Genomic DNA, 15,263 nt, shown 5'->3' with positions numbered 1-15,263 from the left:
TGCCTTTTATAAAATTATTAAGTATTTAAGATGGAGAGAAATGTATTAAGTATTAATAGTAAAAGAAAAAAAATAAAAATAAAACAGAAAAAAAACCTCACACGGGACCTGGAATACATCCAGTAACTGGAACCACCAATAGAGTTTAAGGTTTTGGACAGAAGGTTTACTCCTTTTATTCATCTTGACTATATCTTGGTGGCCTTTAACTTAGATACAAAAGACTTTACATGTAGCTTCTACTTTTCTTTTTATATTGAAGAACAGAAGGTTTTTCTCTAAATTATGAAGATTGTTGATCTTGTTTCATTGTTTTTTATTGAAGGCTTGAAGCTGACAGAGCTATTAATTCAAAGGTAATTGTGAAAGACAGCAAGCCAATCGACATGGAGGTTGTTGAGACTATTGAAAAAAGATCTCAAGCTCCTGTAGACTAGTGAAGTTGATTAATTAAAGATAAAACCGACAGCATTATATTAACACAGAAATCAGAAAATGAAAAGATCCAAACTCCAACAACACGAATTAAAGACACGAAAATATCAGTATTTCTTCATTATAATAAGGAGGCACAATTCTTCAACAATTGTCGCCTTGTTGAGATGACAGAAAGATGTAACTTTGTTATATAACTGTGATGTACCTCTTCTAACCTGAAAGAACAAGTTAAACGCAAAATATGACTCTCTATATTTGTAAATTGTAATGAAAATAATTTAAATAATTGTTTACCGGTAGTTTTTCAACATTATGAGAACTTCATGCTCCCTCGGTCATAATGGAGTCCAAACTATAAGGGTAGTCCGATGGATGAATTTCAACAGTATTTAAAGAAGAAGTGCAAGTTCTGTTGTTGTGGCCAGGTCTGCCACATTTCTTACAATCAACTAATTTTTGTCTCTTTTTTAACTTTGTCCTACTAGCTCCTGGATCATCTTCTTCTTTCCTTCTTAATTTTTGTTTTCTCTCTTTCTTCTTCTTCTTCTTCAAGTAAGAAGGTGGCAATGGTGAAGAATTTTGTGACTTAGGCCATAAATCAGGTCCATTCATAGGCAATATGGAAACTTCATAATTTTTTCTATATGTTTCGACCTTGTAGCAATCATCAACATAGTCTAGAACCTCATCCTTTTTCAACCAAATAGCTGATATAGCATGCTTAAAGGAATTCCTGAAAGTTCCCATTTCCTACAACTGCATGTTTTGTTATATAAGTCAACAGCCCAGGCATCACCTTCCATAGGTCCAATGACTTTATAATTCCATGTGTTTGACTTTTTAGGAATATAACTAGCAACATCCTTCATAGTTTTGGCCAATGCCTTCTTGGTAGTAGGACATATGTCCCCAAATTCCATTTTTTAGCTTTCTCTCTATTTGAATTAGTTCTGGCCATGAGCAAGTGCCTAATGGTCTCTAAAAGTTTTAGAATTGGTTTATCTCTCGCATCAAGAATAAACTTATTAAACACCTCACACAAGTTATTCAACAGAATATCACACTTGGGAAGCGAAGAGAAATGTGATCTTGACCATTCACTAGGCAATTTAGTAGAAAGCCATTCATATGCATCTTTATCCAATTCAAATAAATAAGCCATACAAGCATCAAACCTGTCAATAGTTGTTGCTGAAGCTGCCTTCCAAAGAGCATTTTTTAAAGCCATGCCATTATACCCAGCTCTCTTGAAATTGGTATGCAAATGTCGCACACAAAATCTATGAGAAACATTGGGCAACACTGTTTCAAAAGCTTCAATGAGTCCTTTTTGTTTATCTGACATAAAAGTCCACAAGTACTGCTATTCAATTTCTAGATCATTCATCAAATAGGTTAAGAACCATTCCCATGTTTCCTTGTTTTCCTTCTCGACAGTTTCATAAGCTATTGGAAAGATGTTGTTATTTCCGTCCAAAGTAACTGCTGACAGTAATTGTGCCCCATACATAGTACCCTTAAGCCAACACCCATAGACCCCAATAATTTTCCTACAACCAGCCTTGAAACCAAATTTACAAGTTGCAAAGCAAACATAAATTTTTTGGAATCTCATCGGTTTGTTAGGAGTTTCATTTGGAGTTAGTTTCATGAAAACAGAAGTCCCAGGATTGCTTCTAACAATTTCATTGCAATAATCCCATAATATACTAAACTGATCATTTATATGTCCATCGATCATTGCAATAGCCTTTTCTTTTGCCCTTCTTGCTTGATGCATACTCACATGCAGTTGTAATTCTCTACTCACCGTATCTCTGAATTCTGATACTTTCCAAGTCTTATTTGATTTTATTTTATCAACATACCTCCTTGCAATCCAGCTAGCATTGACACTTTCATTATTGTAATTCCATCCAAAACAAGTATGCTCAGACTCAAACATCTTTATTTGGAAAGATAGAGTGTCCCTTTGCATTAGTGAGCCCAATATCTTCCACTTACATTCAGGCTTTCTGCATTTAGCCCTAGCTTTTTCTCGGTCATCTTTAATCCACTCGATTGACTTTCCTATTGTGGCTTGATTTGCAATCACAGCTTCCTTAAACTCTTTTTTGTTACCAAATATCATTCCCAACACTAATTTGGGATTCAGAACATCAGTTTTTGGGTTGTGTTTGGGGAAGTCACAATCTTCATTTTCAGAATCACAGTCACTATTCAAACTCTTTAAATCATCAGAATATACACAATCCGAGTCACCTTCCTCATTCTGCATCTTTCTTTGCATCTCTTCACTTACATAGTCTTGTTTTTCATTATTATTTTTTATTTTTTCCATGTATACTGATCCCAAAAGATTCAGCTGAAGGATCAACAATTTTGGAGAATAATATATCATCATCCTCCAAGGTATAATCAGAATCTTCAAAATTATCATCATGAGAATCATCAATGTTTTCTCCTACATCAACTGTTGGCAAAGAAATCATTTCCATTTCCTCGTGATGTTGACTTTTATCACCATAAAAATCTAAATGCTCAAAATATATCTCAACTACTCTCTGCTTTGGAATGCAAGTAGCAACTCTAGCAGCTTCAGTGTTGCTCCCAATTAACCGAACCTTATAAAGGTCTAAACCATAATTGTGCCAAAATACCACCGACTCCTTTTCATAACCACATTGCTCGGCCATATTCTTAAAATCTGATAGCTTTATCGTTGTCTCATTTACATAGTCAAAGTATTCAACTTTTCCACCTATGTAGCCTCTTGTTGGAGTTTGCACAAATGATCTACTATGGTGTACTTCAATTGTGAAAAGCGAGGCCTCAGAGATAGGATCTGCACATAAATATGAATGTATAAAGCTAACATAGAAATATTAAAATAGCAGACTTCTATATCAAACAAAAAAGTTATTACAGCTTTGGAAAATCTGTAGTATTTGCATAATTTAATGTGAAAGTTATTATGCATATAATACTAAATAATCACTAACAGATAAAATATTCAATAACAGAGACTTAAAGGTCTTGAATATCAACAATACCATAGTTGGGTGTGGATGATCGACCACTTAAAAATCGATCCAACATTCTTTTTATTGTTTCTTTTGCTTCTACCCACAATACCTTGTTAATTTGAGGCGATAGCTTCTATTTTGGTCAAGATTTTTGCCCTAGATAAATCTATGAAGTTGGTATGGTAAAGAAAACTTTTGCCTGATTGTTGACAAAACTTAGTAAAAGTTGGAAAAAGATGGCAAAAAAATATACTCATAAAACATGCGTACAAAAGCAGTGCAAAAGTTGTCAAAAGTTGGAAAAAGATGGTCATCACATGCTTTGAAAAAGAAGGGGCAATCTTGGAAAATTTCACATGATGGGCATCTTCTTTTGATGGATGTTGTTAGTTTTGTGATGAAATTTAACGAAGGAATGATTGTTGCAACACTTTAAATAATACAAGGATGGTTTTTGTTTAGTGGGGTAAGACAAGGATGTAGTCTCACTTTGTGTGATAGTTTAAGGATGATTTTTGCCAAAAACTCACATTTTCTCATAAAGGCCCATCCTTCTCCTCTCCCTACGCTCTTGCTCAATATCCATGACGAGGGTTTGACAAAAAAAGGAGAAGTTAGAAACAAAATACAAAACGACGATCACCACATAAACCTAACGACGAAAAGGGAAGGAAAGACACCTACCTACAAGGCCATACCGTCGACCTTCTGAGACAACTCCGCGTCGCTCATCGCCCTAAGCACCTCATTCTTAGGGGCAACATATAGAGGATCTAGAGCAGACGCCACTTGCTCGCAGTTCAGCAGCAAGTTGTAATCCCCCAGGACGACTATGTAAACGATCAGACCCTTATGTTCTAACCTCCACGTGAGTATGGCGACCTACGAATTCATTTGTATCCTTTGGGTCCACATCTGAACCTGAGCCATCACCCTCAACACGACGTCCTCCAACGTTGGACGATGCACCACCTTCAGCAGAGCGCACTGAGCTAGCTCCCGGGTAAACCCCTTCCACTTGGGGAGATCTCCCCGATAAAATGGCGTCAGCCATAAATACGGGCATGGGAGCTGTCTGCGACGCCCTGCTTCTATCAGCGTCCATGGCCACGCCCTTCCCAAGTTCCAGCCTCCTCTTTTTTCTTGATAACAGCTCATCCTCGTTAGAGGATTCGCCCAAAGGATGTGGAGCCGGTACCGAAGAAGCCTCTTCCCTCACGACTACAACTCGAGAGGGACCTTCTAATTGAATAGGTTGAGGACGACCCTCTCGAACAGACTCACTCAATACAAACTGCGCGTCTGCAGCAGCAATGACCTGTCGAAACGCAGGGACTGGCACCCTTCGCCTGGAAACTCCTCGACCTGTCACCACAAAGGGTCGTATTAATAAACAAGGTCATACGGCCAACGAAGTGGTAAGGGAAATATTTACCAGAAGAGACTTTAGGGCCGTAACGCTTCACGAAGGCGGGCCAACCTCGAGTCTTTGCTGCATGAGGCAACAGACGGGCTACCCAATCCCTGATATCCGCAATAGGGCGAGGCGGACGTCCCATAGCTGCAAATGGGAAGCAAACAAATTTTATAGTGAATACAGATGAAAGAAGAGTAAAACGAGTGGCGACATTTACGAGTCTCATTCCATCGCTCCGGAAATCTGGCGGAGTCAGAAACGATATGTTCAGTTTTGACAAAGAAATAGTTATGCCAAAACTTGCGACTTGCCCGGTCATCCATCCCGACTAGTAGCCCTTTCGTACCACGGAGCCTAAAATGCACCATGGTACCCTTGTGGAAGCCAGGCGTGAACATGTGCAAAAGGTGGTGGATAGATATGTTACATTCCGCCAACTCTGCATACTTGGCCAGCAGCAGAAGTATCTTGAGTGTATACGACAAAAGTTGCGCCGGACAAACTTGGTAGAACCTACAGAATTCTTCCTCTAAGGGGAAGAGAGGAAGAGTATAGCCAATCATGAAAGGGTACTCATAGAAAGCGCAATACCTAGGTCTGTGAACATCTACATAATCTCTCCCCACCGGAACCATATCTACGTAAGCGGGAATGCCGTACTTTACACGAAGAGCATCAATATGAACTTGCTCCGTCTCAGAGAATACGGGGTCCGGAGTAGGAGGGGGATCTTAGAGGAAGTCACTTCGAGATAAGGGATGCCTCGGCAGCAGCTCCTCCACCGTAGGAAGGTTGTCACCCTCTTCCCCCACCGTATCACCACCGCCAGAAGGGGGTGTGCCGTGGACAATGGGGTGGCCTCAGGAACCTCTTCACAAGAACGACGAGACCTTGGCATGATATCGGTCAAAGGGGTATCAACACAAGAAGAAGGAAGAAGAAGAAGTTTCAAATGAAGAACGTAAGAAGAAGTAGAAGGGTATGAGGGCAAGTTCGGAAGAATGAAGGAGGTTATCAAGAGTGGAATGGCCAAAAACTTTCGAAAAAACAAACCCTTCCCCTATTTATAGGGTTGGGTGGCGCCAGAATCGAAGCGGAGAGCCACAAAATAGCGCTAAAACCGAAGCATCAAACCATCAACTCCTGCCTCGAAAATATGCGCGATAATGACGTACATAAAGATGACATCATTTCCCGGTAAAGTATATTACCGGGTGTCTTGCCAAGCATGCCAATATTCCTCCATTGGCCATTTTGTAACGTCACAACGACTCAAATTTCTCCATAGGAACACATGGTGTCCGCTCATTGAGGACGCACCCAGTTGCGACCCCGACTAGCGGAGATACTAACTATATGGGTCCAAATTTGACCGACGACGAGTATGACGATTGACGGAGCCTCCTTGAATTGACGCCATAAGGGAGACGACCCTGAGACATACCAGAGATGGGACGACCCTTGTGATAGTGTATGGCCATCAGGGGACGTTGGGAATATTACTATTTATGATCAAAAAGAAACTTCATGACCGATTTCATTTTGTCTATTGATCTTTCTAGAGATTATTATCCTCAGCTAAGATTTACCCCTTCATCTTTGACTGATTTGCTCAAAAAGGTTTTAATATCTTTTGAGTCAAACAGTCGGTCAAGCTCGGGATACTGAAATTATGGAGGTCTTTGCTTGGTGCTCCGTTTATCCAAATTTATTCGGCAATATTAATTAAACTAGCGAAGCTAATATGTTTTTTTTATAGATCTTTTCAAATAAATTTAACTTTTTTTTAATTATAAAACTAATAGGTGAGCAGGTGTGACTCGACGAATTTTGTAGCCTAAAGCCAAACTTTATGAGGAGCCTTAACTTTTTTTAAATTTTATTTATTTATTTATTTGAAGTCTATTTTTCCAGCTTTTCTTAGATACAAAGTTATTAATAATTTTCTTATAATCAATAGCTCCTAATAAGTATTTCTCAATTGACAATATAACTAATCCACTTAACCTTTCTTGAGACATTGTTGATCTTTGGTAAGATTTTATTAATTTAATTTTAAAAACTTCTTTCCATTGAAGCATTGGTAACATGACTTATTAACATTATTCCATAAGCAATATAGGCATTTGGAAAAGAATCAGATCTTTTTCTTTGATTGAGTATATCAATTAAACTATTATCGTCTAATTGTACTATTTTGCTTAATACTTTTAATTCAGAAAATAAATCTAGACCATCAAAATCAAATTGATTATTCTGCTTTAAGTTAAGATTAAGGCAATATTTTTTTCAAATTTTCATCATCTAATGATCTTAGCTTTTACCGCTAAATAAAAAATCAAAAATATTTTCATATGCTTCAAATTGCTCAAATCTATTTTGAAATGAAAAAATAGTCTTGTCAACTACATATAAAAGTAATCTATGGTAACATAGGACACATTATATTTTCTCTTAGGGAATTTTTAGAATTTCCACTGGTTAGCTTTTAATTCACTCCATCATATGAAATGTGAATATCCCTTCCTCTAAAGAACTCTTCGAAAGATTCTGAGATTTCATTATCAACATTTTCATCAAATTGTTACTTCCTATATATCACACGTTTCTTACGAAATTTGGGATCGATATTCATTTCAAGTGCAAATTTCCTTGGCAAAAATATTAGCAATTGCAAATCCTTCTTCTCTATATTTGTTAAAGAAAAAAATCGAATTTTTTCACTTCACAGAACTTTTTGCTAAACTTATACATAACCTATTAGGTGTAATAAAAATGGGGCTCCCATAAATGTGAGGCCTAAAATAGTCGCTTTACTTGATTTATGGAAGGACTGCCCGATAGGTGAGGATTCATATATTCAATCCAACTTATTTATAATTAAAGCGATATTGTTGTTTTAAATATAAGAATTATAATAGTTAGTATTTTTATATAGTTTTTAAATATATAATATTACTTTAGAAATCTATGAATTCAACATCTGACATTTGAAATTAAATTTCTTGTTTGGCAATCGTTCGGTCAAAGAATCAAAAGAAGGAATCAGTAGGCAAAAGCAAAACCAATTTCGTCTTTCCAAACACTGCCTCCGACAACCTCAGCCGCCACTCCAATATCTGGTGTGGGCATATCTGAATCTAATATATTCCTAAGTAACAGGAAATCTACATATAAGCAAACACGTGTTACCATTTCTAAATATACCAATTGATTCTCTCGACTTTCCCAAAGAATCAAATCATCAGTAAAAAACCCACACTGTATAGTCCTCCTTTTAGTAAAATAAAACTCCTCCAATGCCTAATTCCGATCACCAAAACCCATCTGCTGTCGATGGAAACACCTTCGTTGCCATGTGCCTTGCACGTGCCGGCGTAGATCGGATGTTCGGCGTCGTCGGGATACCCGTTACTTCCCTCGCGAACCGGGCGGTCGCTCTCGGAACCCGGTTCATTGCTTTCCATAACGAGCAATCCGCCGGTTATGCTGCTTCAGCTTACGGTTACCTTACCGGTCGACCCGGTGTTATGCTCACCGTCTCCGGTCCCGGTTGCGTTCACGGCCTAGCCGGACTTTCCAATGCAACCGTTAATACATGGCCCATGGTCCTGATTTCCGGGTCATGTGATCAGAAGGATTTGGGCAGGGGCGATTTTCAAGAATTAGATCAAATTGAAGCTGTTAAACCCTTCTCTAAATACTCAGCTAAAGCTACTGATATAACTAAAATCCCTAGCTGTGTTTTCAATGTTTTGGATTGGGCCGTGTCGGGTCGACCCGGTGGTTGTTATTTGGATCTTCCTACTGATGTACTTCATCAAACTATTAGTGAATCTGAAGCCCAGAAATTAATCAATGATGCTGAGAATTGTAGGATAAAGGAGGTTAATCTTAAACCCATTGTTAAACATTCTGAAATTGGAAAGGCGGCTGCTTTATTAAGGAATGCAGAGAGGCCTTTGATTGTGTTCGGAAAAGGGGCTGCAATTTCTAGAGCTGAAAATGCTTTGAAGAAGTTAGTTGAAAGTACTGGAATACCCTTTTTGCCAACACCAATGGGAAAAGGTTTATTGCCTGATAATCATGAGCTAGCTGCTACTGCTGCTAGATCACTGGCAATTGGTAAATGTGATGTGGCGTTGGTAGTTGGCGCGAGGCTTAATTGGCTTTTGCATTTTGGAGAGCCACCAAAGTGGTCTAAGGATGTGAAGTTTATTTTGGTTGATGTAGCTGAGGAGGAGATAGAGCTTAGGAAACCATGTTTAGGGTTGGTTGGTGATGCTACTAAGGTTGTTGAGATGTTACATAAGGAGATTAAGGATGACCCTTTTTGTTTGGCGAAGTCTCATCCTTGGGTTGAGGCATTGGCAAAGAAGAGTAAGGAGAATGTTTCGAAAATGGAGGCACAGCTGGCAAAGGATGTTGTGCCGTTTAATTTTATGACACCAATGAGAATTATTAGAGATGCAATATTGCAAGTGGGCAGTCCTGCTCCTGTTGTTGTCTCTGAAGGCGCGAATACTATGGATGTGGGACGATCAGTATTAGTTCAAATGGAGCCAAGGACCCGGTTGGATGCTGGGACGTGGGGGACAATGGGAGTTGGTCTAGGGTACTGCATTGCAGCTGCTGTTGCTTGTCCTGAAAGGCTTGTAGTAGCTGTTGAAGGGGACTCTGGATTTGGCTTCAGTGCCATGGAAGTTGAGGTTCGTTGTCTTTCTTTCTTATATCTTTTGCTCTTGATCCTCTATTAATAGTAATTTAATAGCATCTCACTGTCTTTTAATTGTTACCCCAGAATGCCTTTCTTTTTATGGTGATCAGACAAGCTCTTTATTACTTTTGCTGCTTGTTACTAGTATATATAACTCGTTTGGTAAATTTACCGTTCTTTGTTGAGTAATAATTAATCCCCACGAAATTGATTTTCCTCATTTATATGGAGTTGAACTTGTTCGTACCTAATCTTAGGCTCTGATAAAGCTCGAAATGCTAACTTTTCCTGCTAATTAGTAATAACTAGCTGTAGGCAGTTAATGTCCTTATCGGTTGTTAAGGATTGAGGATTCTTCTGTAGTTTCATTATGTGCTTTTTTACTGTTTCAGGGGTTAGTCAGATTTGATAGTCAACTGCAGTTGCTATCTTTCTAAGTAGCACGTTGGGTTTCAGGATTAATATCAATAAATGGATTAGCTTATACTTCTTGACGTTGGATTAGATTTTGCATGGCGTCTTGATGCCATTCCATATTAGAGACATACTAATATCTCGTTCGGCACTTCTGCACCACTAAATTTTAATATGTACTGGACCATATCTGGCAGAAATGCATGTTTGGCTATTATAGGTTCCCTTCTGTAACTTTGTTAATGTGAAACACGACTCATGTTTTAGTCTTGTAATGCAGAAGTGGATTTGAATTGGTTCAGAGCTTGTTAAGTCCCTAAGCCATTAATCTGTGTTACATCCTAGTTCGCCCAATGAAGCAATCTTCTAGGGTACAAGGATCTTATCGTTTTTCTAGTTGAAAAGATAGTTAAAAGGGAAGTTAAGGGGATTAGGAATGAAGCCTTGATCTGCTGTGCCTCGGCATAGCACGGTGATGCCATAAGTTAGTACAATTACTTAAACCTTGTCGTGCAACTACATCAGAGAATTCAACTTGATGTCATAAGTTAGTACAATTTCTTGAATTGGGATTTTTGTAACCTGTTCTAATTTTGAAATCAATACGTAGTATAATTGATGAGCACAAAAATTATAATTTGAGTTAGCAAAATTATCAGTTTAATGTTCTGTCTGTAGAAATATGGACCAAACTTTACAAGTACATAATGATTTTAAGAACATCTTACTTTCCATTTCCATGGGACATCGAATCAACTAACAGTTAGTTAACTCGCGGTTACGACTGGAACCTAGGCCCTTCCCTTGGTGTGCGGTTCTTAATGTTGTGCCCATAACCTGTCATATCAGTACTTGCACTCATCTTGTGCTACCCCATTAGACCAGTTCTGGGGTGATTCATGATTTTTCTTATCTATTTATTATTAACCCTGCAATGTTACGCTTTCAGCTTTTCCCCCTTGTTGCTTGTGGCGGTAACCTCTTACATTTGTAGGACTTAAAAGTTTCTTATGGATACCATCTCTTTTGCTTTCTGTTTAAACTTTATAGCATTGATCACACTCTTCGCAACGCAATGTTATACTGCCAAATATACCTAGCATACTCAGTTTGTTCTCTGTCATTTGCTAGGGCACTTGTTCCTTCTAACTCTAAGTTAAACTTATTAGTTAGAGTTACGTGTGACACCGTTGGCTCCCATATCAATTTCTTGGTTTACTTTCTTTTGAATTTTTGTTTACTCTTCTAATTCAGTGTAACTTATGTACTGCAGACTCTAGTTCGCTACCAGCTCCCCGTTGTGGTTATAGTCTTTAACAATGGCGGAGTTTATGGTGGTGATAGGAGGAACCCTGAAGAAATCACAGGGCCTTACAAAGAAGATCCAGCACCCACCTCTTTTGTTCCTGGCGCATCGTATCATCTTCTAATTGAAGCCTTCGGAGGAAAAGGATACCTTGTTGGGACACCTGATGAACTTAGATCTGCACTTTCTGAATCATTTTCGGCTAGGAAGCCTGCTGTTATAAACGTAACAATTGATCCTTATGCTGGTGCTGAAAGTGGTAGGCTTCAGCACAAAAACTGAGCTTCAGTGTCTGTGATTATTTGTGTCTAAGATATGCTTGCCGAAGTTCAGTTTTTATCTACCACTGGTACAAACAGGGGGAAAAAAAGAAAAAGAAGAGAGATTGCAGATTGCTCTTATGACTTGGAATGAACCTCTATTGGAAAAGGAATAACTACGGAAATAGGCCAAGTGAATGTCTCAACTCGATGAATGCCATCTTCTTAATGATTTTATGAAGGTTATTTTTTCATGTTTTGTTAGTGTAGTCACTGATAGGGCTTGGTCTTCAGTTACAGTTGACTATGATTTTTCATATACTATGGCGTTAAGGAACAGAAAACTCTTATGTTGTAGATTGAGTTGATAAGTATAATGGATTTGCAATAAGTATTCACCCTTGCTACCGACGAAGGTTACTTTTAAGATGATTCATATGGTTTTTCTGAAGTCTCAGACTTGTCATCCGTCAGTACTGGACTTTCTCAAGCTGCTTCAAATTATTGTCTTAGTATCTCAGGCGTTTTCTTGTGTTTGATAAGAAACTAAGGTAACAAATTTTTGGCTCTTGTATCTTAAGCAGAATTATCATTGCACAGTCCAAATGCAGTTTGAATAGAATCACACTGATCTGTGCATCTCTTAAATGACAGTCTGCTTTAAGGCATGGTCCTATTGCCAAGTCCTGCTTCACTCTACATTGTTATGTCGTGCCACTCCGTAGGCACTACTAAATAGGAGTAAGAATTATGGTGCTGATTTATAATTTTCAGAAAGATAAATGAGGAAGTTAAACGAAACAGTAGTGTATACGATCAAAATCGTATGTCTCCGATTTATAGGCTCGAGGGTCCATCCTAGGTCCAAGCCCGGGCAGGGTCGAGTTCGAGACCGGTGGATCAGACTCGAGCTCGAAGATAGAGTGCAATGCCCGGAGGTAGGAGTACGAGGAATACCGAGGCCAAGTATGCTCGACCCCGAAATAGTACCATTATAGATTTGTACCAGAATGAGCTAGATTCCTGCCACGTCCCCAAAGTCATGACGCAAATCCCAGAATAGGGTTGTACGATTCCGTACTAGGCGGTTAGATAGTTGTACCAAGAATATTCCTTGCTGTAAATAGAAATATTCCTTATTTAGGGTTCCCTTATTATATAAAGGGGACCTCAATCATTTGTAACATCATCCAATCATTAAGAAAATAATATACTCTCTACTTTTTCGCTTACTGTTCATCAGAATTGTCCTTAGCTTTACTGTTCTTACTCTAGTTTTCTTGCTTAATTGTTCTTATTGTTCTAAGCCCACCTCGAGGTCACTAAGTTCGAGGTCACCGCTGTTGGGTAACACTGGTTTGATTCACTTGTTTCATTTATTTCTACTTCATATTTCTTGGTTATTAATTGGTATTGAACTAAATCACATATTTTTAAAATCACAAATCAAATCTTAATTGTTACTCATATTTTCGAGGTAAACAGTTTGGCGCCCACGTTGGGGCTAAAGATAATAGTGATTATTTCTTTACTGATTCTCATTACACACGTTGTTTTTACACTTTTTATTGTCAAGATTTTTTTATTCTCAGGCTGAAACATGTCTAGCACACAAAAAGCACATGTTCATGACAACGAAGGTCTTGGAGAAACAACGGTATAGGGGTTGGTATACCGCCAATAAACCCTAAGGAAGTGCCAAATATAGAGCCAATTAATATCAGTTCACATAATGCTCTAAACGGGGATTCAGGCACCGACCCCGGAAGGAATGCACGCAAGGAAGCCCGATCTGGTGGCCAAGGAGCACGAGGAATGGGAGATGGGGGAATCAGCCTCCAAGTGATATTCGAGATGCTGCAAGCTCAGCAGATCGCCATCGCTCAACTTCAAAGTCAGAATAAAATTTCGAGCGTAGCGGAACATGAAAACACTCAACGTGCTAAACCAGCACCAGAAAGATCGAACGGAAATGACTCGGGGACTGACCCCACCATTATGAGGATGCTCGAAAAGCTCACAAAGAGGATCGAGTCCGGAGAAAAGAAGATTGAAGATAATGACAAAAAGGTGGAAACTTACAACTCCCGTATGGACCAAATATCAGGGGCACCTCCAGTTTTAAAAGGTTTAGATGCCAAAAAATTCATACAAAAACCATTTCCCCCAAGTGCGGCTCCGATGCCTATTCCCAAGAAGTTCCGTATGCCTGATATACCAAAATATAACGGGACAACCGACTCTAACGAGCATATTACTTCATACACTTGCGGGATCAAAGGAAATGATTTGAATGACGATGAGATCGAATCGATCTTGTTAAAAAGTTTGGAGAAACGTTGTCGAAAGGAGCTATGATTTGGTATCACAACTTAGCTCCTAATTCTATTGACTCGTTTGCTATATTAGCATATGCCTTCGTGAAAGCACATGTCGGGGCCATAAAGGTGGCCACGAGAAAATCGGACGTCTTCAAACTAAAACAAAGGAACAACGAGATGTTAAGGGAGTTCATGTCCAGGTTTCAAATGGAAAAAATAGAATTACCGCCGGTCTCGGATTACTGGGCAGTACAAACTTTTATGCAGGGTTTAAATGAAAGGAGCTCGATTGCATCTCGACAGCTAAAGCAGAACTTGATCGAATATCCAGCTATGACATGGTCAGATGTGCACAATCGTTACCAGTCAAAAATCAGGGTCGAGGACGACCAGTTGGGAGCCCCCTCGGTTCAGTTCATCCCAACAGATTCGTAGTCAAGCCCACGAGGGACACATACCAAGAATCGAGGTTCAACAAAGAATGGTATCAGCCATACGTCGATCAGAGAAACAACGGGTCAGGTCGTACGCTCCTCGGAACGATCAAAGCCAAAGTTCTCGGGGACTCATGAGTAAGAGGGGATTCGATAAGCATACCAATCCTGCCGAGGCCCCTCGATTATCAAAGTACAACTTCAACATAGATGCATTGGGGATCGTTTCAGCCATTGGAAAAATCAAAGACACCAAGTGGCCAAGGCCTATACAGACCGATCCTTCTCAAGAAACTCGAACATGATGTGCAAGTATCATGGCACACATGGTCATAGAACAGAAGATTGCAGGTAGCTAAGGGAAGAAGTGGCTCGTTTGTTCAATGAGGGCCACCTTCGAGAATTCCTAAGTGATCGGGCTAAGAATCACTTCAGGGAGAGAGATACAAGGAAAAATGAGCAAGAAGAACCACAACATGTAATCCACATGATCATTGGTGGAGTCGATGTCCCTCAACGACCTGTATTCAAATGCACCAAAGTATCAATCAATAGAGAAAAATGGACTTGGAGCTATGTGCCCGAGGACGTCTTATCATTCTTTGACGAGGAAGCAGGAGGCATATCTCAGCCCCACAACGACGCCCTGGTAATCTCTATCCTTTTAAATAAAATTCAAGTTAAACATGTTTTAGTGGATACAGGTAGCTCATCAAACATAATCAGATCGAGGGTCGTGGAGCAACTCGGCCTACAAGATCAGATTGTACCTGCATCCCGAGTCCTGAATGGCTTCAACATGGCAAGTGAAACAACAAAGGGAGAGATTATCTTGCCAGTAAACGTAGCCGGGGCAGTTTGTTGTTCTACCCAATTTTTCTAGCTATGTTTTTTGCTATTGACAGTAGAAGCACTTGCATCGGCTGCAAA

General features: G+C 39.2%; 2 protein-coding genes across 2 annotated transcripts; one reads left to right on the top strand and one right to left on the bottom strand.

Moving 5' to 3' along the window:
- Positions 1-1,801: 1,801 nt before the first annotated feature.
- Positions 1,802-2,728, bottom strand: LOC104226639 (uncharacterized). Its single transcript, XM_009778669.2, has one exon. The coding sequence runs from the start codon at positions 2,726-2,728 to the stop codon at positions 1,802-1,804; it is 927 nt and encodes a 308-aa protein (XP_009776971.2).
- A 5,219-nt stretch (positions 2,729-7,947) lies between these two features.
- On the top strand, positions 7,948-12,029 carry LOC138886522 (2-hydroxyacyl-CoA lyase-like). The gene is made up of 2 exons (XM_070168085.1): positions 7,948-9,590; positions 11,286-12,029. The coding sequence occupies exons 1-2, from the start codon at positions 8,181-8,183 to the stop codon at positions 11,598-11,600; spliced, it is 1,725 nt and encodes a 574-aa protein (XP_070024186.1). The 5' UTR covers positions 7,948-8,180; the 3' UTR covers positions 11,601-12,029.
- The last annotated feature ends 3,234 nt before the right edge of the window (positions 12,030-15,263 follow it).

This window comes from Nicotiana sylvestris, chromosome 2 (assembly GCF_000393655.2).
Source record: "Nicotiana sylvestris chromosome 2, ASM39365v2, whole genome shotgun sequence".
In the NCBI taxonomy this organism is placed as follows: Eukaryota; Viridiplantae; Streptophyta; class Magnoliopsida; order Solanales; family Solanaceae; genus Nicotiana; species Nicotiana sylvestris.
The sequence above is the reverse complement of the archived record's forward strand: the minus strand, read 5'-3'. Positions and strand labels throughout refer to the sequence as shown.

Excerpts from the sequence above, each read along its gene's own strand:
- LOC104226639 (XM_009778669.2), bottom strand. The coding sequence starts at position 2,728 with ATGCAAAGAAAGATGCAGAATGAGGAAGGTGACTCGGATTGTGTATAT.
- LOC138886522 (XM_070168085.1), top strand. The coding sequence starts at position 8,181 with ATGCCTAATTCCGATCACCAAAACCCATCTGCTGTCGATGGAAACACC. Across the intron at positions 9,591-11,285 it reads TCAGTGCCATGGAAGTTGAG|ACTCTAGTTCGCTACCAGCT; the intron begins GTTCGTTGTCTT and ends TATGTACTGCAG.